The following is a 25,366-nucleotide window of genomic DNA, read 5'->3' as shown; positions in this document are numbered from 1 at the left end:
GGCTGTTGACCCCCCCACCTTATCTGCTAGTTTCTCTGATCTCCTCCCGTCCATCACGTTCTCTGAGTCCGTCGACAAGGCTGTTTCCAACTACAATGCCACTCTCTCCTCCTCCCTAGACACCCTTGCACCATCTGTTTCCCGTCCCACAAGGCGCACTACTCCCCAGCCCTGGCTTAACCCTTGCACCCGTTACCTTCGCTCCTGCTCCCGATCGGCTGAATGCCTATGGAGGAAATCTCGCACCCATACTGACTTCATTCACTACAAATTCATGCTATCCTCCTTCCAGTCCTCCCTATTCCTCGCCAAACAGGACTACTACACTCACTTGACTAATTCCCTCAGCTCTAACCCTCGTCGCCTCTTTGCCACCCTCAACTCCCTCCTCAAAGTGCCCTCCGCTCCCATCCCCCCTCACTCTCTCCTCAATCACTGGCTGATTACTTCCGCGACAAGATCCAGAAGATCAACCTCGAATTCACCTCTAAACCTTCTCCTCCTCTTCATCCTATCACCCACTCAACCAATCACCCACTCAACCAATCAACCCATGCCTCCTTCTCCTCTTTATCCGATATCACCGAAGAGGAAACCGCCCATCTTCTCTCCTCCTCGAAATGCACCACCTGTTCCTCAGACCCCATTCCCACCAACTTACTTGTCACCATCTCTCCTACTATCACCCCTCCCATCTGTCATATCCTCAACCTCTCTCTCTCCACCGCAACTGTCCCCGACACCTTCAAGCATGCTGTTGTCACACCTCTCCTCAAAAAACCTTCACTTGACCCTACCTGTCCCTCCAACTACCGCCCCATCTCCCTCCTACCCTTCCTCTCCAAAATACTTGAACGCGCCGTTCACAGCCGTTGCATTGATTTTCTCGCCTCTCATACCATCCTCGATCCGCTTCAATCTGGCTTTCACCCACTTCACTCGACAGAAACAGCATTATCCAAAGTCTGTAATGACCTGTTCCTCGCCAAATCCAAAGGTCATTACTCCATCCTCATTCTCCTCGACCTATCCGCCGCCTTTGACACTGTCAATCACAACTTACTTCTGGACACACTGTCCTCTTTTGGGTTCCAGGGCTCTGTCCTCTCCTGGTTCTCCTCTTATCTCTCCCATCGTACCTTCAGAGTACACTCTCATGGTTCTTCCTCCACCCCTATCCCGCTCTCTGTTGGAGTCCCTCAGGGTTCTGTCCTTGGACCCCTTCTTTTCTCTATCTACACCTCTTCCCTGGGCTCCTTGATCTCATCTCATGGCTTCCAGTATCACCTTTATGCTGACGACACCCAGCTTTATCTCTCCACACCTGACATCACTGCGGAAACCCAGGCCAAAGTATCGGCCTGCTTATCCGACATTGCTGCCTGGATGTCCAACCGCCATCTGAAACTGAACATGGCCAAGACCGAACTTCTTGTCTTCCCACCCAAACCCACTTCTCCTCTTCCTCCACTCTCTATTTTGGTTGATAACACCCTTATTGTCCCCGTCTCTTCTGCCCGCAACCTCGGTGTCATCTTCGACTCCTCCCTCTCCTTCTCTGCGCACATCCAGCAGATAGCCAAGACCTGTCGCTTCTTCCTCTATAACATTAGCAAAATCCGCCCTTTCCTCTCTGAGCACACCACCCGAACTCTCATCCACTCCCTCGTTACCTCTCGCCTTGACTACTGCAACCTTTTCCTCACTGGTCTCCCACTTAGCCACCTATCCCCCCTTCAGTCCGTTCAGAACTCTGCCGCACGTCTTATCTTCTGCCTGAACCGATATACCACCCCTCTCCTCAAGTCACTTCATTGGCTTCCGATCAGGTACCGCATTCAATTCAAGCTTCTGCTACTAACCTACAAATGTACTCGATCTGCAGCCCCTCCTTACCTCTCAACCCTCATCTCCCCTTACGTTGCTACCCGTACCCTCCGCTCTCAAGACAAATCCCTCCTTTCAGTACCCTTCTCCACCACCGCCAACTCCAGACTCTGCCCTTTTTGCCTCGCCTCACCCCACGCGTGGAACAAACTCCCCTAGCCCATACACCAGGCCCCCTCCCTGCCCATCTTCAAATCTCTGCTTAAAGCCCACCTCTTCAATGTCGCCTTCGGCACCTAACCTCTACACCTCTGCCCAGGAAACCTAGACTGCCCAACTTGACATTTCGTTCCTTAGATTGTAAGCTCCTTTGAGCAGGGACCGTCCTTCTTTGTTTATTTTGTACAGTGCTGTGTAACCCTAGTAGCGCTCTAGAAATGTTAAGTAGTAGTAGTAGTAAAATGGTAACGGAATTAAAAAATGCGTGGGATAAACATAAAGGAATCCTGTTGAGAAGGAATGGATCCTCAGAAGCTTAGCGGAGATTGAGTGGCAGCACTGGTGGTTGGGAGGCAGGGCAAGTACTGGGAAGACTTCTACGGTCTATACCCCAAAAATGGCAAGGATAAATAAAGGTCAGGTATAAATATAAAGTAGCACATATGAGTTTATCTTGTTGGGCAGACTGGATGGACCGTACAGGTCTTTATCTGCTGTCATCTACTATGTTACTATGAGGTGAACTCTTATGGAGTTGGTCTTGAGATCAGACTCTGATAAGTGTAGAAAATATTTAAGCAGGGTCTGTGTAGGCCAAGAAAGGGGATCTATGGCTTTGTTGTCACACCAGACGGCAAACCTCCTCCATTTAAAAGAATAACATCTCTTAGTGGAATCTTTCCTGGAAGCCAGCAAGACTCAAGAGAGACTCTCCAAAAGACCCATAGAAGCAAATTCTAGGCTCTCAACATCCAGGCTGTGAGAGTCAGAAACTGGAGGCTGGGATGCAGAAGCGACCGCTTGTTCTGTGTGATGAGGATAAGAAAACACTCCAATCTCTACGGTTCTTCGGAAGACAAATATAGAAGAAGAGGGAACAATATCTGCCACGGTCAGTACAGTTTGATCAAAATCATGGTTCCACAGTCTTGCTTGAGTTTCAACAAAGTCTTTCCCACTAGAGATATCAGAGGATACACATAAAGAAGGCCTGTCCCCCAATTTAGAAGGAAAACATCTGATGCTAGTCTGTCATGGGCCTGAAACCTGGAACAGAACTGAGGGACATTGTGGTTGATCTGACTGGCAAAAAGATCCTCCGGGGGGGGGGGGGGGGGGGGGGGGGTGTCTCCAATGCTCAGGTCTCGCGGGCTACACCCATAATTAGACACCACTCGTGTGGTTGCAGTATCCTGCTGAGCCTGTCGGCCAGGTTGTTGTTTACGCCTGCCAGATAAGTGGCTTGGAGACACATGCCGTGTTGGCGAACCCAATGCCACATATGGATGGCTTCCTGATACAGAGGACGAGATCCAGTATCCCCTGCTTGTTGGTGTAATACATTGCAACCTGATTGTTTGAAGTAGAACAACTTGATGGGACAGCCGCTCTAGGAAAGCCTTTAGAGCATTCCAGATCACTTGAAGCTTGAGACTGATCTGAAGATTTGTTTCCCAGAGGGACCAAGTTCCTTGACTGTGAAGCCCATCTACATGAGTTCCTCATCCTAGGAGAGATGCATCCGTCATCAGCACTGAAGAAAGTGTACAAGCTCCAGGGACACTTGGATGACATCCTCTAGATTTCCTGTGGCTTGGTACCACTGAGAAGCTAGGGTCCACTGAGCAGATCTCACGTGCAGGTGTGCCATGGGTGTAATGTATACTATGGAAGCCATGTGGCCCAACAATCTCAACATCTTCTGAGCTGTGACCTGCTGCAATGCCCGAATCTTGGACACTAGGGAAAGAAGATTGCATGCATGCGTCTCCGGAGATAGGCTCGAACACTGCTCGTGTCGAGAAGGGCTCCTATGAACTCCAATTGCTGAACTGGTTGGAGACGGGACATGGGGTAGTTGATAACTAACCCTAGTAGGTCTAGCACCTGAATAGTCATCCACATAGACTCCAGTGCACCTTCCTCTGAGGTGCTCTCCACCAGCCAATTGTCAAGATAAGGGAACACGAACTCCCAGTCTATGTAGCAAGTAAAGACTCTGGGAGCTGATGAGAAGCCAAAAGGCAACACACGGTACTGAAAGTGACATGAAAGTGACATGTGCCCAGCTGAAATTGAAGATACTTTCAGTGGGCTGGAAGTATCGGGACGTGTGTATAAGTATCCTTCAAATCCAGAGAGCACAGCCAACCGTTTTCCTGAATCATGGGAAGAAGGGTGCCTAGGGAAACCATCCTGAACTTTTTGCGGAGTAGGAATTTGTTCAGGGCCCTTAGGTCTAGGATGGAACGCATCCCCCCATGTTTTTCTGCACAAGGAAGTACCTGGAATAGAATCCCTGCTCTTCTTCCCCTAGTGGAACAGATTCAACCAAGTAGGCCTTTAGAAGGGCGGAGAGTTCCTCTGCAAGTACTTGCTTGTGCTGAGAGCTGAAAGAATGAGCTTTCGGTGGACAATTTGGAAGTTTGGAAAGCAGATTGAGGATGTACCTGAGACGGACTATTTGAAAGAACCCACCAGTCGGAGGTTATGAGAGGCCACCTTTAGTGAAAAAAAGGCAAGTTGTCCGGGACAGACACTGACTGCGGCTATGCTCTGCTGGAGCCAGTCAAAAGTGTCATATGAGCCCCTGGCCATGAACTTGTGACACGCCTTCTGCTGCTTGAACAACTGGTGAAACTGCTCGGCCTGCTCTGGAGGGAGCGATTCTACCAAGTCTAACAGCTGCCTCACCAACAGAACACACTCGTGAAGAGCTGGTATGACTGAATAAAGGAGATGGGCATAGAGGCCTGGTACATCTTTCTCCCAAAAGAGTCCAGGGTTCTAGCTTCACTGCCTGGGGGAGCAGAGGCATAGTCCCTAGTACTCATGGCTCTCTTGAGAACGGAGTCCACCATCATGGAATCATGAGGTCACTCAGACCTCACAAAGCCAGGTTCCCCGTGGATCTGATACTAAGTGTCAATTTTCTTGGGAACTCAGGGATAGACAGAGAGGACGCCCAGTTCCGTATGAGGACTGCCTTGAGTACCTCGTGGAGAGGTGCCGTCACTGCCTCCTTAAGAGGGGAGGTGTAGTCCAGGACCTCAAGCATCTTGGCCCTGGGCTCATCCTTCACTTCTACAGGGAATGGAACGGTCTCATCCATTTCCCGTACAAAAGATGTGAAAGAAAGGCTCTCTTGTGGAGACAGTCTCCTCTCAGGTGGAGGGTAGGGCTCATAAAAATTCCCATAGGACTTATCGGAGGAAAAGTACCCGAGATCTTTTTCTGAGGATAGCACCTCCCTAAGGGATATTTGAGAATGAGCCCACCTCAATGCCGAGGAGCCATGTCCTCGAGAACAGTGTCGAGAAACCGGCTCATGTCTCGACTCCGGCGAAGCTTCCTCCACGAACGTCAAGGGGGTGCTGGCTTGGGTGGTAGTCAACACTGTGGCCGCACTGTATGCTGAGGGACAGGCGGAGCCACAGTGGGAGGAATGGAAGGTGCAAGCACCTCCAATACCGATGCACAATGCTGCATAAGACCATCCAAAAGCACAGGGTGTTGTGACCCGGTAGTAGTGAGCCCCTGTGCCCCGACTGAGCACGGCTGAGATGGAGTGATGCCGTACTCGGTCAGGCAGCCAGACAACCCTTAGCTTCACCTAGGAAGCGACCACCGTTCACCGAGAGTTGAGCCCTCAGCTGCAGGTGGCCACCAGGACTTCTGGAACCGGCGGGATTGCACAGCCGCTGACCAGGATGGCAGGAAACAGACACAGTCCAGCACCAGAACTCCGAATAGGCAAGAATAGTCAAAAATCAGTCCAGGGTCAAGGAAGGCAGCAAACAAGCGAAATCCAAGAATTAGCCAAGGTCCGGTACACAGGAAATCAGGAACAGAAGATAGCCGGCGAACAGCACTCCGACAGCAACTCCTCAGAACAATTGAGGCCGAAGCAAAGAAGGCCTGGAGGCAGTGCTTTAAATAGTGAAGCAATCAGAGCAAACCAAACTCAGGTGCATCCAACATGGCAGCCCCCATAGGAGATCCTCCCACGACCAGATATGGAGTTCCTTCCTGTTCTCGTTTAGACAAGATGGCTGCCCCCTCCTGAGCTAGCCAAGATGGCTGCTGCTCTTGCTCCAAGCCGGATGACGGCTGCCAGACTTAGGAAACTGAAACAGACCCTCCTAAGACTGAACCTTGCCCCTTTTTGGACGGAGCTGCGGAATGACTTAGCCGGGAGGAGCGTCGAACAGGTGAGGGACGTAACAGAGGGAGCAAGGCCCAAATGCGCTCATTGAGGGCCACCATCAGGGAAGACTGTGGCGTCGGCATGGGCACAAGCTGCAGAATCACTGGGGATGGTGCGGAAGCAGGATCTCGGCTGCTTGGAGAAACATGCATTGACACCTCATGTATGGAAGGGGAGTGGACCTCCCCGGCATTGACGCTTCTCAGGTGCCGAATCCCTCAGCGCCCCAGAGCTAACAGCACCATGTGTCGATGGAGATCGGTGATGGTGCTTCTTGGACTTCGTCCGATGCACTTCACCCATGCTCCTTGTTGCCGACGAGGATGACGTCGAATCCTCCCGTCGCCTCGGGGTTGGGTCCAACAATGGATGGTCCCGGGGAGCCCGCATAGCAGGAGGTCTCAAGACAGGTGGAGACCCACTCGATGTCTCACTGCTCCCAGTGCAACAGACAATGTCGACGCCGAAGCCTCCGATCTCGATGCCGAAGAACCGGACCGGGCTCCAAAAATTTTCTTGCGTTGAGCCTCCCAGGAAACCTGGGTCCTTTTCTTCATTTGAAGACAAAGGACACAATTGGCAGGGCTATGGTTGGGCCCAAGGCATTGAAGAACCAAAGAATGGGTGTCTTTCCCCAAGATGGTCCTGTTGCACTGGGTACAATGCTTGAAGCCATTGGTAATCTTCGTGGACATGGAAGGAAAAATCGCTTCGGCCAAATTAAAAGTCGTGATGGTGCCTGCAAAAAGGGGAAAAGGCACAAAAGAGACCCGATCTGGAAGGCCTGAAAACGGTCCATGTCGGAAAAAAAAAAAAAAAGAAAGGAAACACTAAGAAAATAAAGGTTCCCTTTTTTTTTTTTTTTTTTTAGGGAAAAACAAAACAAAAACAAGCGGTTGAAAAACCGAAAGGCGAGTGAGGAGCGAGCAGAGAAGCAGCAGCTTGTCATGTAACCACCCGCTTCCACCTACCCTCCTCTCCTCCTTCCTGTACACATTAATTGATTTGATTACTTTATTTTTTGTCTATTAGATTGTAAGCTCTTTGAGCAGGGACTGTCTTTCTTCTATGTTTGTGCAGCGCTGCGTACACCTTGTAGCGCTACAGAAACGCTAAATAGTAGTAGTAGTAATCATGTGGAAGAAAGAAAATTAAGGGAGTTGCATTTGTGTGGCAAGCGGGAAAGCACTCGCAGATGCGCAGTGGGGCGCAGAACGCACTTCTCAAAGCTCTAGTTTTTTTCTATGGCATAAATGTCGGACCAGGCGACGCAGATCGGCGTCTACCTATTTGTGAGAATACTGGAGCCTGCTTGCCCTCAGAGAAAAATATCCTATTGTGGATTAAAAACTGGTTAAAAAATAGAAAACAGAGAGTAGTGCTAAATGGTCAGTATTCTCACTGGAGAAAGGTAGATAGTGAAGTTTCCCAGGGATCTGTGCTGAGACCGCTGCTTTTTAACATATTTATAAATGATCTACAGATTGGAATAATTAGTGAGGTAATTAAATTTGCTGATGACATTAATTCAAAGTGTGATATTGCAAGAGGACCATATGAAACTGGGTATTCAAATGCAGATGTTGCTTAATGTGAGCAGGTGCAAAGTGATGCATGTGGGAAAGAAGAACCCAAACTATAGCTATGTGATGCAAAGCTCCACATCAGGAGTCACCGCCCAGGAAAAGTATCTAGGTGTCATTGTTGATGAAATGTTCAAGACCTCTGCTCAGTGTGCAGCGCCGGCTAAGAAAGCAAATAAAATATTAGGAATTATTAGGAAAGGAATGGAAAACAAAAATGAGAATGTTATAAATGTTTTTGTATCGTTCCACAGTGTGATCTCACCTCAAATACTGTATGCAATTCTGGTCACTACATCTCAAAAAACAAAGTGGAATTAGAAAAGGTACAGAGAAGAGCAACAAAAATGAAAAAGGGGATGGGACGACATCCCTATGAGGTATCTGGAGAAGAGATGGCTGAGGGGAGATATGATAGAGGTCTATAAAATACTGAGTGGAGTGGAACAAGTAGACATGAATTGTGAGACTAAAAGATACTGCGAACCACTATGTGGATAATGATGAAGAAAAAGCAAATTTGCCAAACAGATACTTTTGTTCTATTTTCACAGAAGAAAATCCAGGAGAAGGACCGCGATGGACTGGAAATAGTACAATTGAGAATGAAGTGCATAGAGCACCTTTCACGGAAGAAAGTGTGCATCAACAACTTGAAAAGCTAAAGGTGGACAAAGCCATGGGACCGGACGGGATCCACCCCAGGATATTGAGGGAGCTCAGAGAGGTTTTGGTGGGTCCTCTTAAAGATTTGTTTAATATATCCTTGCAGACGGGAAAGGTTCCGAGGGATTGGAGAACAGCAGAGGTGGTCCCTCTTCACAAAAGTGGTGATAGGGAAGAAGCTGGAAACTACAGGCCGGTAAGCTCACTTCGGTTATTGGAAAAGTAATGGAAGCGATGCTGAAGGAAAGGATAGTGAATTTCCTGGAAGCCAATAAGTTGCAAGATCCGAGACAACATGGTTTTACCAAAGGGAAATCGTGCCAAACGAACCTCATTGAGTTTTTTGATTGGGTGACAGGAGAATTGAATCAGGGACGAGCTATGGACGTAATCTACTTAGATTTCAGCAAAGCTTTTGACACGGTTCCCCACAGGAGGCTCTTAAATAAACTGGAGGGGCTGAAGATAGGATCTGAAGTGGTGAACTGGATTAGGAACTAGTTGACGGACAGACGCCAGAGGGTGGTGGTGAATGGAATTCGCTCGGAGGGAAAGGTGAGTAGTGGAGTGCCTCAGAGATCGGTGCTGGGGCCGATTCTGTTCAATATATTTGTGAGTGACATTGCCGAAGGGTTAGAAGGTAAAGTTTGCCTATTTGCGGATGATACTAAGATCTGTAATAGAGTGGACACCCGGGAGGGAGTAGAAAACATGAAAAAGGATCTGAGGAAGCTAGAAGAATGGTCTAAGGTTTGGCAAATAAAATTCAATGCGAAGAAATGCAAAGTGATGCACTTAGGGAATAGAAATCCACGGGAGACGTATGTGTTAGGCGGGGAGAGTCTGATAGGTACGGGCGGAGAGAGGGATCTTGGGGTGATAGTATCTGAGGATTTGAAGGCGACGAAACAGTGTGACAAGGCAGTGGCCGTAGCTAGAAGGTTGTTAGGCTGTATAGAGAGAGGTGTGACCAGCAGAAGAAAGGGGGTGTTGATGCCCCTGTATAAGTCGTTGGTGAGGCCCCACCTGGAGTATTGTGTTCAGTTTTGGAGGCCATATCTTGTTAAGGATGTAAAAAGAATTGAAGCGGTGCAAAGAAAAGCTACGAGAATGGTATGGGATTTGCGTTACAAGACTTATGAGGAGAGACTTGCTGAACTAAACATGTATACTCTGGAGGAAAGGAGAAACAGGGGTGATATGATACAGACGTTCAAATATTTGAAAGGTATTAATCCGCAAACGAACCTTTTCCGGAGATGGGAAGATGGTAGAACGAGAGGACATGAAATGAGATTGAAAGGGGGCAGACTCAAGAAAAATGTGAGGAAGTATTTTTTCACGGAGAGAGTAGTGGATGTTTGGAATGCCCTCCCGCAGGAGTTGGTGGAAATGAAAACGGTAACGGAATTTAAACATGCGTGGGATAAGCATAAAGGAATCCTGTGCCGAAGGAATGGATCCTCAGGAGCTTAGTCAAGATCGGGAGGCGGGGCTGGTGGTTGGGTGGCGGGGATAGTGCTGGGCAGACTTATACGGTCTGTGCCAGAGCCGGTGGTGGGAAGCGGGACTGGTGGTTGGGAGGCAGGGATAGTGCTGGACAGACTTGTACGGTCTGTGCCAGAGCCGGTGGTTGGGAGGCAGGGCTGGTGGTTGGGAGTTGAGGATAGTGCTGGGCAGACTTATACGGTCTGTGCCAGAGCCGGTGGTTGGGAGGAGGGGCTGGTGGTTGGGAGGCAGGGATAGTGCTGGGCAGACTTATACGGTCTATGCCCTGAAGAGCACAGGTACAAATCAAAGTAGGGTATACACAAAAAGCAGCAAATATGAGTTATCTTGTTGGGCAGACTGGATGGACCGTGCAGGTCTTTTTCTGCTGTCATCTACTATGTAATAGGGCCTATTTATCTGTTATTTGTTTTCAATTTTTAGATTTTCTTCCCTATGGGTTAATGTCACCTGATTATTTCATTTAGCTCACTACTTGTTTGAATTATCTGTTTTCCATATGGTAGGGAGGCCCTCTTCATTGAGTTGTGTATTTTATAAATTTGTTTTCCTCAAGTAGCACTCCCAATACTCTTGCTGGAAAGGTGCAAGTGGTATAATACACACACATGTTCTTCTTTATACAGATTACCTGTACTGCATTACTGCCTTTACCACCTGAAGGAGACTCATCTTTTGCTGAAATTTTCTGTTGCTTCTTATTCATCCCTAAAAACAATGCCATAAAGAAAACATTCTTTAATAGATAGGTCAACAAAATTCCCACAAGATTTCTAAGGGAGGCAGTTCACTAGTCATATAATTACTATATATACATGTGTATAAATTGAGAAATTCTGACTTCAAAAATGCCATCAATAAACCAGGAAAATGATAAAGGGGATGAGACAAATTCCCTATGAAGAAAAGCTAAAGAGGCTAGGGCTCTTCAGCTTGGAGAAGAGACAGCTGAGCGGAGATATAATAGCAGTCTATAAAATACTGAGTGGAATGGAATGGGTAGACATTAATCACTTGTTTATTCTTTCCAAAAATACGACTAGGGGGCAGGCAATTAAGCTATTAAGTAGAACAATAGAAACAACGGAGAAAATATTTCTTCACACAATGTGAAATTAAACTCTGGAATTTGTTCGTTGCCAGAGAATGTGGTAAAAGAAGTTAGCTTAGCAGAGTTTTAAAAAAAGGTTTGGATAATTTCCTAAAAGAAAAATCCATAAGCCATTATGAAGATGGACTTGGTAAAATCCACTGCTTAATTCTAAAATAAGCAGCATAAAATCCGTTTTTTACTCTTTTGGGATCTTGCCAGGTACTTATAACCTGGATTGGCCACTGTTGGAAACTGGTTATTGGGCTTGATGAACCTTCAATCTGTCCCAGTATGGCAATACTTATGTTTTTATCTATGGGCCATTCCCATCAGTACCATAGCACTCTTGCTATTGTTAGCTTAAAGCGAATGCTACATACCTGTAGAAGGTATTGTCCGAGGACAGCAGGCTGATTGTTCTCACTGATGGGTGACGTCCACGGCAGCCCCTCCAATCGGAAACTTCACTAGCAAAGGCCTTTGCTAGCCCTCGCGCGCATGCGCGGCCGTCTTCCCGCCTGAAACCGGCTCGTGCCGGCCAGTCTCATATGTAGCAAGACAAAGACTAGGGAAGACACAACTCCAAAGGGGAGGCGGGCGGGTTTGTGAGAACAATCAGCCTGCTGTCCTCGGAGAATACCTTCTACAGGTATGTAGCATTCGCTTTCTCCGAGGACAAGCAGGCTGCTTGTTCTCACTGATGGGGTATCCCTAGCCCCCAGGCTCACTCAAAACAACAACCATGGTCAATTGGGCCTCGCAACGGCGAGGACATAACTGAGATTGACCTAAAAAATTTACCAACTAACTGAGAGTGCAGCCTGGAACAGAACAAACATGGGCCTAGGGGGGTGGAGTTGGATTCTAAACCCCGAACAGATTCTGAAGCACTGACTGCCCGAACCGACTGTCGCGTCGGGTATCCTGCTGCAGGCAGTAATGAGATGTGAATGTGTGGACAGATGACCACGTCGCAGCTTTGCAGATCTCTTCAATAGTGGTTGACTTCAAGTGGGCTACCGACGCTGCCATGGCTCTAACATTATGAGCCGTGACATGACCCTCAAGAGCCAGCCCAGCCTGGGCGTAAGTGAAGGAAATGCAATCTGCTAGCCAATTGGATATGGTGCGTTTTCCCACAGCCACTCCCCTCCTGTTGGGATCAAAAGAAACAAACAATTGGGCGGACTGTCTGTTGGGCTGTGTCCGCTCCAGATAGAAGGCCAATGCTCTTTTGCAGTCCAATGTGTGCAGCTGACGTTCAGCAGGGCAGGAATGAGGACGGGGAAAGAATGTTGGCAAGACAATTGACTGGTTCAGATGGAACTCCGACACAACCTTCGGCAAGAACTTAGGGTGAGTGCGGAGGACTACTCTGTTATGATGAAATTTGGTGTAAGGGGCCTGGGCTACCAGGGCCTGAAGCTCACTGACTCTACGAGCTGAAGTAACTGCCACCAAGAAAATGACCTTCCAGGTCAAGTACTTCAGATGACAGGAATTCAGAGGCTCAAAAGGAGGTTTCATCAGCTGGGTGAGAACGACATTGAGATCCCATGACACTGTAGGAGGCTTGACAGGGGGCTTTGACAAAAGCAAACCTCTCATGAAGCGAACAACTAAAGGCTGTCCTGAGATCGGCTTACCTTCCACACGGTAATGGTATGCACTGATTGCACTAAGGTGAACCCTTACAGAGTTGGTCTTGAGACCAGATTCAGACAAGTGCAGAAGGTATTCAAGCAGGGTCTGTGTAGGACAAGAGCGAGGATCTAGGGCCTTGCTGTCACACCAGACGGCAAACCCCTCCTTAGAAAGAAGTAACTCCTCTTAGTGGAATCTTTCCTGGAAACAAGCAAGATGCGGGAGACACCCTCTGACAGACCCAAAGAGGCAAAGTCTACGCTCTCAACATCCAGGCGTGAGAGCCAGGGACCGGAGGTTGGGATGCAGAAGCGCCCCTTCGTCCTGCGTGATGAGGGTCGGAAAACACTCCAATCTCCACGGTTCTTCGGAGGACAACTCCAGAAGAAGAGGGAACCAGATCTGACGCGGCCAAAAAGGAGCAATCAGAATCATGGTGCCTCGGTCTTGCTTGAGTTTCAACAAAGTCTTCCCCACCAGAGGTATGGGAGGATAAGCATACAGCAGACCCTCCCCCCAATCCAGGAGGAAGGCATCCGATGCCAGTCTGCCGTGGGCCTGAAGCCTGGAACAGAACTGAGGGACTTTGTGGTTTGCTCGAGATGCGAAGAGGTCTAACAAGGGGGTGCCCCACACTTGGAAGATCTGTCGCACTACACGGGAATTGAGCGACCACTCGTGAGGTTGCATAAACCTGCTCAACCTGTCGGCCAGACTGTTGTTTACGCCTGCCAGATATGTGGCTTGGAGCATCATGCCGTGACGGCGAGCCCAGAGCCACATGCTGACGGCTTCCTGACACAGGGGGCGAGATCCGGTGCCCCCCTGCTTGTTGACGTAGTACATGGCAACCTGGTTGTCTGTCTGAATTTGGATAATTTGGTGGGACAGCCGATCTCTGAAAGCCTTCAGAGCGTTCCAGATCGCTCGCAACTCCAGAAGATTGATCTGCAGATCGCGTTCCTGGAGGGACCAGCTTCCTTGGGTGTGAAGCCCATCGACATGAGCTCCCCATCCCAGGAGAGACGCATCCGTGGTCAGCACTTTTTGTGGCTGAGGAATTTGGAAAGGACGTCCCAGAGTCAAATTGGACCAAATCGTCCACCAATACAGGGATTTGAGAAAACTCGTGGACAGGTGGATCACGTCTTCTAGATCCCCAGCAGCCTGAAACCACTGGGAAGCTAGGGTCCATTGGGCAGATCTCATGTGAAGGCGGGCCATGGGAGTCACATGAACTGTGGAGGCCATGTGGCCCAGCAATCTCAACATCTGCCGAGCTGTGATCTGCTGTGACACTCGCACCCGCGAGACGAGGGACAACAAGTGTTGGCTCTCGCCTCTGGGAAATAGGTGCGAGCCGTCCGAGAATCCAGCAGAGCTCCTATGAATTCGAGTTTCTGCACTGGGAGAAGATGGGACTTTGGATAATTTATCACAAACTCCAGTAGCTCCAGGAGGCGAATAGTCATCTGCATGGACTGCAGGGCTCCTGCCTCGGATGTGTTCTTCACCAGCCAATCGTCGAGATATGGGAACACGTGCACCCCCAGCCTGTGAAGTGCCGCTGCTACTACAGCCAAGCACTTTGTGAACACCCTGGGCGCAGAGGCGAGCCCAAAGGGTAGCACACAGTACTGGAAGTGACGTGTGCCCAGCTGAAATCGCAGATACTGTCTGTGAGCTGGCAGTATCGGGATGTGTGTGTAGGCATCCTTCAAGTCCAGAGAGCATAGCCAATTGTTTTCCTGAATCATGGGAAGAAGGGTGCCCAGGGAAAGCATCCTGAACTTTTCTTTGACCAGATATTTGTTCAGGTCCCTTAGGTCTAGGATGGGACGCATCCCCCCTATTTTCTTTTCCACAAGGAAGTACCTGGAATAGAATCCCAGCCCTTCCTGCCCGGATGGCACGGGCTCGACCGCATTGGCGCTGAGAAGGGCGGAGAGTTCCTCTGCAAGTACCTGCTTGTGCTGGAAGCTGTAAGACTGAGCTACCGGTGGACAATTTGGAGGTTTTGAGGCCAAATTGAGGGAGTATCCTTGCCGGACTAATTGAAGAACCCACTGGTCGGAGGTTATGAGAGGCCACCTTTGGTGAAAAGCTTTCAACCTCCCTCCGACTGGCAGGTCGCCCGGCACGGACACTTGGATGTCGGCTATGCTCTGCTGGAGCCAGTCAAAAGCTCGTCCCTTGCTTTTGCTGGGGAGCCGAGGGGCCTTGCTGAGGCACACGCTGCTCACGAGAGCGAGCGCGCTGGGGCTTAGCCTGGGTCGCAGGCTGTCGAGAAGAAAGATTGTACCTACGCTTACCAGAAGAGTAGGGAACAGTCTTCCTTCCCCCCAAAAATCTTCTACCTGTAGAGGTAGAGGCTGAAGGCTGCCGGCGGGAGAACTTGTCGAATGCGGTGTCCCGCTGGTGGAGCTGCTCTACCCCGTGTTCGACTTTCTCTCCAAAAATATTATCCGCACGGCAAGGCGAGTCCGCAATCCGCTGCTGGATTCTATTCTCCAGGTCGGAGGCACGCAGCCATGAGAGTCTGCGCATCACCACACCTTGAGCAGCGGCCCTGGACGCAACATCAAAGGTATCATACACCCCTCTGGCCAGGAATTTTCTGCACGCCTTCAGCTGCCTGACCACCTCCTGAAAAGGCTTGGCTTGCTCAGGGGGGAGCGCATCCACCAAGCCCGCCAACTGCCGCACATTGTTCCGCATATGTATGCTCGTGTAGAGCTGGTAGGACTGGATTTTGGCAACGAGCATAGAAGAATGGTAGGCCTTCCTCCCAAAGGAGTCCAAGGTTCTAGAGTCCTTGCCCGGGGGCGCCGCAGCATGCTCCCTAGAACTCTTGGCCTTCTTTAGGGCCAAATCCACAACTCCAGAGTCATGAGGCAACTGAGTGCGCATCAGCTCTGGGTCCCCATGGATCCGGTACTGGGACTCAATCTTCTTGGGAATGTGGGGGTTAGTTAATGGCTTGGTCCAGTTCACCAGCAATGTCTTTTTTAGGACATGATGCATGGGTACTGTGGACGCTTCCTTAGGTGGAGAAGGATAGTCCAAGGAGCTCAAACATTTCAGCCCTGGGCTCGTCCTCCACAACCACCGGGAAGGGGATGGCCGTAGACATCTCCCGGACAAAGGAAGCGAAAGACAGACTCTCGGGAGGAGAAAGCTGTCTTTCAGGAGAGGGAGTGGGATCAGAAGGAAGACCCTCAGACTCCTCGTCAGAGAAATATCTGATGTCTTCCTCTTCTTCCCACGAGGCCTCACCCTCGGTGTCAGACACAAGTTCACGAACCTGTGTCTGCAACCGTGCCCGGCTCGACTCCGTGGAACCTCGGCCACGGTGGGAGCGTCGAGAGGTAGACTCCCTCGCCCGCACCGGCGAAGCTCCCTCCGCCGACGTAGTCGGGGAGCCTTCCTGGGAGGCGACCGCAGTCGGTACCGCACGCGGCACCGACGCCGGAGACCTCACCCCGGGTGATGGACCAGCCGGCGCCACGCTCGACGGTACCGGTGGCGCAAGCACCCCCGGTACCGGAGGGGTAGGGCGCAACAGCTCTCCCAGGATCTCTGGGAGAACGGCCCGGAGGCTCTCGTTCAGAGCGGCTGCAGAAAAAGGCATGGAGGTCGATGCAGGCGTCGATGTCAGAGTCTGTTCCGGGCGTGGAGGCTGTTCCGGACTGTCCAGAGTGGAGCGCATCGACACCTCTTGGACAGAGGGTGAGCGGTCCTCTCGGTGCCGATGCCTGCTGGGTGCTGACTCCCTCGGCGACCCAGAGCTCTCGGTGCCGACACGGGAAGGAGACCGGTGTCGATGCTTCTTCGATTTTTTGGAGCGAAGCACGTCACCGGCGCTTCCCGGCACCGACGAGGACGTAGAATCCAACCGTCTCTTCCTCGGGGCCGAGACCAAAGAGGGTCGGTCTCGGGGGGGCTGTACCGCAGGAGCCCTCAGGGTAGGGGGAGACCCACCCGAAGGCTCACCGCCACCAGCAGGGGAATGGACAGCCCTCACCTGCACTCCAGACGAAGCACCACCATCCGACGACATCAGCAGACGAGGTCCCGGTACCACCGACGTCGATACAGTCGTCCGATGTCTCAGCGCCGATGCAGAGGGTCGATGCTTCGATACACTCGATGCACTGGCGGCCGAGGATGAAGGTCTGGACGCTGAAGACGTCGATGCACTCGATACCCCCGGTGCCGATGCCGACGAAGAGCCCAAGAACAAAATGTTCCACTGGGCTAACCTCGCTACCTGAGTCCGCTTTTGTAAAAGGGAACACAGACTACAGGCCTGAGGGCGGTGCCCAGCCCCCAGACACTGAAGACACGACGCGTGCCTGTCAGTGAGCGAGATTACCCGGGCGCACTGGGTGCACTTCTTGAAGCCGCTGGAAGGCTTCGATGTCATGGGCGGAAAAATCATGCCGGCGAGATCAAAACTCGAAATGGCGAAAATTGGCACCACAAAAATAGGGAGAAGAAAATTTCGACCGAGGCCTAACTAAGGCCTACCCCGACGACGAAAGAAAACTTACCGGGGCGAAAAGCTCGAAATATGGGAAGGGAAAAACCAAAAGGGTCTTCCCGAAACACTTTCTCAAACTTTCTCTGAAGAAACGAGTTGAAAACGACGCGCGAGGTCAACTTTCCGGGGCACGAACGGCGAAACACGACCGTACCGAGCGCGGACAAAAGAAGACTGGCCGGCACGAGCCGGTTTCGGGCGGGAAGACGGCCGCGCATGCGCGGTGCGCATTGGCGCGCGAGGGCTAGCAAAGGCCTTTGCTAGTGAAGTTTCCGATTTGAGGGGCTGCCGTGGACGTCACCCATCAGTGAGAACAAGCAGCCTGCTTGTCCTCGGAGAATGGAAGTATGGTAGACACATGCTGGCTGTGCTAAAGTTATTTTAGAGAATAGAGACAGCACTATACATATCATTGGTGTGGGAAGAACTCTTAATTCAGGGTCAGCTTGTTCAGGGTTCAAATTAGGAAGAGGTTTGGAGGAGTGTCACGGTTGAGGCCATGCCCTTAGGTTCAGACCTACTGTTTCTCTGTATCTAGCTCCGTGACCTCTCCAGTCTGCCTTTTTTCCCTGTTGTTGTTCTTCCTGTTAGCCAAGCCTCGCATTGGTGTCCCTGAAGCCAAGCCTCGCTTTGGTCTCCCTGCTTCTGCTTCATTTCCTACTTGTGACATCATCAGCCTACTCCTTTATAAGGACCCAGGGAGCTTTCCTGCATTGCCCTTGCAACAGGCCTATTTTTCCCTTTTCTTGTTTGATTCTGAGGGAACTGGTCTTATTATGCTATGTGAGTGGTTTTGGTTTGAATCTGTATGGATTACTTTCCTGTTAGGTTTGCTCTTAAGCAATGCCCTCTTCTGTTTCTCTGTGTGTGGTGTTCTGCTTTAAACCTGTATGGCTTACTAGCCTGTTAACATTCTTTCCAAGCAAAGCCCTGTTCTGTTTTTCTGTGTGTGTGTGTGTGTGTGGTTCTGGTTTGAATATGAATAGATTCCTTCCTTGTTATCTAGGCTCTCCAGTATAAGCCTGTTCTGTTTCCTTGTGTGGTTTCCCTTGTTACCTTTTACTGTTCAGAGAGCGGTTGTTGCCAGCCCAGCTGCTTTCCTTGATTACCTTGCTTCCATGCAGCTGGGTGTGCTCTGTCTCTGCCTGCCTTTTCTTTCCCTACCCAGCTGTGTGCTGGCTGAGTTCTGGTAAGAACATTGCTTGTTTTCCACCTTTGCTTTAAATCTTTGTAGTGTAAGCCCTGCTTCTTGCTGATTTGTGTTTTAGAAGCAGCCTTTCCCTTTAACCTGCTTTAACTCTTTGTCTGCTGTGTCTGTCTCCTGGTTCTTGTGAGCATTGCTCCTTATCTGATTTGTGGATGTAAACGCAGCTTTCCCTGTTTGCTTGCTTTTTCCTTTGTCTCTAGTATCTGTTATTTGACTCTGTGGCACAGCCTTGTGCATTCTTATGAGTGGCTTCCCTTTACCTTTGAGTCCTAAATGGGCAGCCTTGTGTATTCTTATGAGTGGCTTCCCTTTACCTTTGAGTCCTAAATGGGCAGCCTTGTGTATTCTTATGAGTGGCTTCCCTTTACCCTTGAGTGCTGTGTGGCACAGCCTTGTGTATTCTTGTGAGTGGATTCCCTTGACCCTTGAGTGGCACAGCCTTGTGTATTCCTATAGGTGGCTTCCCTTTACCCTTGAGTGCTGTATGGTATAGCCTAGAATGTTCCTATGAATGGCTTCCCTCTTCCCTGAGTGCTGTATGGTACAGCTTAGAGTGTTCCTTCATGAGTGGTCTCCCTTATCCTTGAGTGTTGTGTGGCATAGCCTTGAGTGTTGTGTGGCATAGCCATGAGTGTTCCTTGTCTTGAGTTTTTCCTCAGTGCATTCTGTTTGAGTTCTCTCTGTGAGGTTTCTGGTTGTGTTTGAGTGGGTTGTTGTTTTCATTTAGCTGTGACTACTAGTGCAGCCTTGAGCGGTCTCTCTGTGAACATGAGTGGGCCATTCTTCCGTTTAGCTGTGTCTACTAGCACAGTCCTGTGTATCCCCTCTGTTTGATTCTGTTTGAGTAGGTGGTTCTTCTGATTGCTGTGACTAGCAGCTCAGCCTTGAGCTGCCTCTGTATGGCATGAGTGGACAGCTCCTGTTTAGCTGGGACTACTAGCTCATCCTTGAGCTACCTCTGTGTGTGATTTCTGTTTGACTTGGTTAGGATTATTCGTTTATAGCTGTGGATCTAGCACAGCTCTGTGTGTCCTCTCTGTTTGGTTCTGTTTGTGCTTGAGTGGGTGGTTCTTCTGTTTAGCTGGGACTACTGGCCCAGCCTTGTGCTACCTCTCTGTGTGATGTCTGTTTGACTTGGAGGCAGATGCACTAAAGCTTAATGAGCCTTTAATGAGCCTCCAACGAGGAAAATTTGATCCGTTGCATGCATCAAAGGGCTTTTACCGAGGAAGCTAGCAGCTAACGAAAACGGAATGGAGATGAGCAATTAGTGTGAAAACCCCATTGAAATGAGATGCACTAACCTTTTCCGATTGTCTTTACGCAGGAAAAAGGCAGGAAATCTAACGAGAGGTCTGGACCTCTCGTTAGGACAGCTCTGTGCCAGGAAAAATTGTAAAGTGAAAAAACAAACAAACTGTGAGCCAATCCCAGCGCATTAGCAGAGCTAATAGCGCTGTGATTGGTCAAAAGGAAACTGAAAGGCACAATCCATAAACAGAAGCCTCTACAAGCCCCAAGGAGTTCAAAAATATTTCCTAAATAAGCTTTCAAAATGTCCCCATGGAAGAGAAATCCAGAGGTAACAAAGAGAAGTCTTTGCACGTAAGTTTGGTTTTGTTATTCCACATGTGTAGAAAAGTCGACATGCTTCCTTTTAGGTTTTATTTTCATGGCAATAAATCCAGGGGCAGGAGGAAGAAATGGTCCCCAGAACTTCATGCCACTCTTTGCAAGATCTTTCAACCCTGTTTTCGCACAGCCCCGGCCCCCCTCCCTTCCTCACTACTCTGTCTCCCCTCAGCTCCGCCTTCTGACATCCTCCGCCCTGTGCCCCGCCCCCTCTTGGGGTCGTCGCCGCCATTCCCCCCCTCCACCGGGCCCCCCTCCCTGTTACCAGGCCCGTGCAGCACCTCTCTCCTCTGTCCGAAGGCGCTGCACGGGCAAGAAGAAAAGCTGATGCCTGTCTAAGCACAGCTTCGTTCGCGCGTCTCTCTCCTCCTGGGCCCACCCCTGTCTGACGTCGGTAACCTACGTAGGTTACCGACGTCAGACAGGGGCGGGCCGGGGCTGCTAAAGGTATGTTTGCTTTTTAATTTAGAATGCAGGGGGAAGTGGGGGAGGGGGGAACGGCGACCTCGGGCGGGGGGGGGGGGGGGGGGCAAGGACGGCCATACAGGACGCTCCTGACGAGCGCCTTTGCCCCCTCCCGACCCTTTTTTTATTTTGTTTTGATTTGGGAGCCATGTGCTTGTGTTTTGACTGTTTGTGGCATGCGCAGAGCAGCTAACATAACGCTTGGCTGCTCTGCGCATGATTTGGGGGCCGATTACCGATATGTATTGTGATTCTTTGATACATTGTACGTTTCAATACCGATCTCAGCATGTGTGACTTTTTTTTTTTGGTGCATTCTTCGTTTTTTTAAAAGCGTTAGGGACTTTAACGATTTAGATTTTTTTACGTTTGGTTGCTGCATCTGCCTCTTGGTTAGGACTATTCATTTATAGCTAGGGTTCTAAGCAGAGTCCTGTGCTGCATTGCTGTGTGGTTTTCTTATCTTTTACTTGTGGTTTCTACCATGTGAGTCTAGTGGGGTTGTCTCTCCCCCTTCAGTTTCTTTGTGCCTGTGTGTAGGGTCTTTTGACCCCTTGCTTGTGGCTCTGTTTAGTGCAGTGTGTGTGCACTGCTTGAGTAGTACCTGCTCAAGAGATTCCATTCTATTTCTTTACCCTTCGCTCTGGTATGATTTGGTTCCAGTTCGGCCACGAGGCCTGTAGGCTTGGACTCTGTACGAGTGGGTTCTGGATCGGCCGTGAGGCCCGCCTGAGTGGTCTATCTCCCTTTTCTGTTGGTGCTTGTTGCTTGTCTTGAGTGTGCTCTAATTGCTATGACCGGTATCCTGTTTGTATTCAATGCGTGGTTCACCTCTGCTCTGCACCTCCCCAGAGGACTTGTCTGCTGCAGCCCAAGGGCTCACCATCCTGGGTTCTGTGACAAGGAGGAGTGCAAGTGAGACTGGAGAATGATAAAAATAAATAGTAGTGATTGTTTAAAATCTGGCTTGTTGCAAGTTTGTGCGGAGTAGGTAAAATTGAGAGGAGGGCATGCCTACAGGGAAGTGTACGTTACAATTATTAGGTGACCTGGAGACAGCTAAAAAGCAATTTGATTGGCTGATGGCTGAAGCAGTAGTTTCAAAGAGGATTTTCAGCTGAGACAGTTGGTGTGGAAAGAGTTGGTGAGTAAGATTCTGGTTGCATTTTTTTTAGGTGGGTGGAGGAGAAAACCAGGAGTGTGTGTGGGTGCTGACAAATATTGATTCCAGGATAGGAAGGTGGTGTGATTTGTTGAAATATTTTTCAACATCATTTTATTTTAGAGAACTTCCCAAAGTACAGAATGAGACTTCCCAAAGTATAGAATGAGAGAGTGGTAAGTAAAACAACTGAAGACTTATCAGTCATGGATAAATATATAATTCTGACATACCGAAATCTAATGATTTAGCTGTTTCCTTCTTGTTGTAAGTCTAATTTGACAACTGTTGAAATCTATGATGCTGTGGGCTATAGGAAGGGGGAGTGGATTTAGGAAATGCAGGAGAAATACTGGAGGGGAGAGTGAGCAACACTGGACCTGAAGGTTAAGGGGAGGGAGAGGGAGGGAGCAATATGGGGCCTAGCCTCGACTTATACATGGATCACAGCATTATTTGCCACTTTTAGTTCTAAAACTGCCCTCAATATATACATGAGGTCATGTGGCTTCTATGGCATCAAAAGAAATTTCCAAATAATTCTAATAAAACCTGAACAGCCCCCAAAAGATACATGAGTTCGTATATATGTGTTTGTGTTGGGGGAAGGGCCATTTAAAAATGATAAAAAGGCGTTTCTGTGCTTATGAAGGTAAAGTTACTCACCTGTAGCAGGTGTACTCCGAGGTCAGCAGGCCAAGTACTCTCATAGCTGGGTGATGTCATCCGACGGACCTAGCTGCGGACCTTGATTAGTGGTATTAACAGAGACTTTCTAGCAGTGTTCCACTGTGTATGCTCTGGTACCTTCCCACTCAACTTGCAAGCGCAGGTCTCTCAGTTATTTTAAGGGGAGGTGGGAGGGTATGTGAGAATACTTGGCCTGCTGTCCTCAGAGAACACCTGTTACAGGTGAGTAACTTCGTTTTCTCCAAGGACAAGCAGGCCTTCATATTCTCACAGCTGGAAATACCTAGATATTAGGCTCAATGAAAAGAACAATGCTAAGACAATAGGGACTCGAAACATCAAGGTCTCTAATTCAAACAACCTAAACTGTTTATATACTAGTTCTGGAGGTGCAGCATGGAATAGAAAAAAAACTGGGCCCAGGGGATGGAGTTGGATTCTAGGCACTGAACAAATTCTGTAGGACTGCTTGCCCAACCCAGCTGTAATGTCGGGTATCCTGCTCAAGGCAGTAGTGGGATGTGAATGGGTGGACAGATGAGCACATCACAGCTTTGCAAATCTCCTCTATGGAGGCTGACCTCAAGTGGCTTACCGACATAGCCATGGCTCTGACATTATGAGTCTTGACATGACCCTCTAGAGTCAGTCCAGCCTGGGCATAAGTAAATGAGACGCAATCTGCTAGCCAACTAGAAACTGTGCATTTGTCGATGGCTACCCCCATCCTGTTTGGGTCAAAAGAAACAAAAAGCTGGGTGGACTGTCTATGGACTTTAATCCACTCCAGATAGAAGGCTAAGGGCTTGCTTGGAATCCAAAGTATGCAGTACATTCTCGCCAGGATGGGATGTTGTTTTGGGAAAAATGTTGGTAGAACAATTGGTTGATTAAGATGGAACTCTAATACTGCCTTAGGAAGGAACTTAGGGTGCATGTGGAGAATATTGTGATGAAACAGTGTAACGTGGATCAGATACTAGGGCCTGAAGCTCAATGACCCTATGAGCTGAAGCAACCCCTTCCAGAAATACAACTTTCCAGGTCACAAACTTCAGATGCCAGGAATCAAGAGGCTCAAAAGGAGATATCATCCCTGGGTGAGGACAATGATGAGATCCCATGACACAGTTGGAGGTTTGATAGAGGACTCTGTCAATAACAAACCTCAAATGAAGCAAACTAAAGGCTGTATAGAGATGGGCTTACCCCTTACAGAGTGATAAGCACTAATTCCACTGATATGAACCCTTAAAAAGTTGGTTTTCAAACCACACTCAGAGGTGTAGGAGGCATTCAAGCAGCTTTTGTGTATGACGAGTGAGGGGATCTAAGACCTTGCCCTCACACCAAACCTCCAACACTTAAATGAGTGACACCTCTTAATGGAGTTTTGGAGGCCGTATCTTGCTAAGGATGTAAAAAGAATTGAAGCGGTGCAAAGAAAAGCTACGAGAATGGTATGGGATTTGCGTTGCAAACCGTACAAGAGACTTGCTGACCTGAACATGTATACCCTGGAGGAAAGGAGAAACAGGGGTGATATCATACAGACGTTCAAATATTTGAAAGGTATTAATCCACAAACGAACCTTTTCTGGAGATGGGAAGGTGGTAGAACTAGAGGACATGAAATGTAATTGAAGGGGGGTAGACTCAAGAAAAATGTCAGGAAGTATTTTTTCACGGAGAGAGTGGTGGATGCTTGGAATGCCCTCCCGTGGGAGGTGGTGGAGATGAAAACGGTAATGGAATTCAAAAATGCGTGGGATAAACATAAAGGAATCCTGTTTTGAAAGAATGGATCTGCGGAGATTAGGTGGTGACACCGGTAATTGGGAAACAAAACCGGTGCTGGGCAGACTTCTATGGTCTACACCCTGATCATTACTGAATAGATAGGGATGGGCTGGAGTGTAAATTTTAAGGGGCTTCAACATTAGCTTCAGAACTTAGTACAAGAAGAGTGCTAGGCATGTTCTATGGTCTGTGCCCTGAGAATGGCAAGGACAAATCAAACTTGGGTATATATATATATAAAGTATCACATACCATGTAAACTGAGTTTATCTTGTTGGACAGACTGGATGGACCGTACAGGTTTTTATCTGCCGTTATTTACTATGTTACTATGTCCTAACTTTATGAGGTTACTTAGCCAGTTAGTGGACTGAATATCGCTGTTAACCGGCTAACTCTACCCATGGCCCGCCCCTAACTTAGCCAGTTAAGGGATGGTCAGTTATCAGGGATATTCAGCGGCACTAATTGGTTAAGTGCTGCTGAATATCCCCAGTTAGCCCCACACCAGCGATTTAGACAGGCGCCTCTCCTGGCCATTTAAATCACTTTGAATATCTACTGAGTTTGTACCTGAGGCAATGGAGGGTTAAGTGATTTGCCAATCACAAGGACCCACAAAAGGATGTGAACTGAAAGATGGAAGTCTGATGTTAATTTATGCAAGAACTTGGGATGCATGTGAATCACAAGCAATTATGATGAAATTTAGTAGATAAATCACTAGGGTCTCAACCTTAAGACCTGGCAGGCTGAAATGACCAATACCAAGAAAATGACCTTGTGGATACAGAAGACAAAAGGGAGCTTTTATAAACCTTTTTAAAAACATGTTTATGTCCCATGACACAGTGTGAGGCTTGAAGGAACACTTTACTTGAAGCAAATCTTACATTAATTTGACAACTGCAGTCTGTACATAATGTTGGTGCCAACTGCAATAAGGTGGAATAATGTAGTTTATTTTGAAGGAAGATTCTAACAGAGGAAAAAAGTATTTATTCTTGTCAGGAGAAGGGATTTAAGGATCTGGTTCTACATCAAATGATAAAACACCTCCATCTGAAATCGTATGACTTCTTAGTGGATTCTTTCTTAAAAGCTGGATGGACTCAAGAA

The 25,366-nt window shown here is 48.9% G+C and overlaps 1 protein-coding gene across 2 annotated transcripts in view; it reads right to left on the bottom strand.

Annotated features, from left to right (window-relative positions):
- PARP8 (poly(ADP-ribose) polymerase family member 8) overlaps positions 1-25,366 on the bottom strand; it is a 583,039-nt gene that overhangs the window by 84,705 nt on the left and 472,968 nt on the right. For both annotated transcript variants that reach the window (XM_030193114.1, XM_030193115.1), the window contains one exon: positions 10,643-10,719. In XM_030193114.1, the coding sequence (XP_030048974.1) occupies positions 10,643-10,719 (77 nt within the window). The remainder of the gene's footprint in view (positions 1-10,642; positions 10,720-25,366) is intronic.

This window comes from Microcaecilia unicolor, chromosome 2 (assembly GCF_901765095.1).
Source record: "Microcaecilia unicolor chromosome 2, aMicUni1.1, whole genome shotgun sequence".
NCBI classification, from domain to species: Eukaryota; Metazoa; Chordata; class Amphibia; order Gymnophiona; family Siphonopidae; genus Microcaecilia; species Microcaecilia unicolor.
This window is presented reverse-complemented; position numbering and strand designations above follow the sequence as displayed.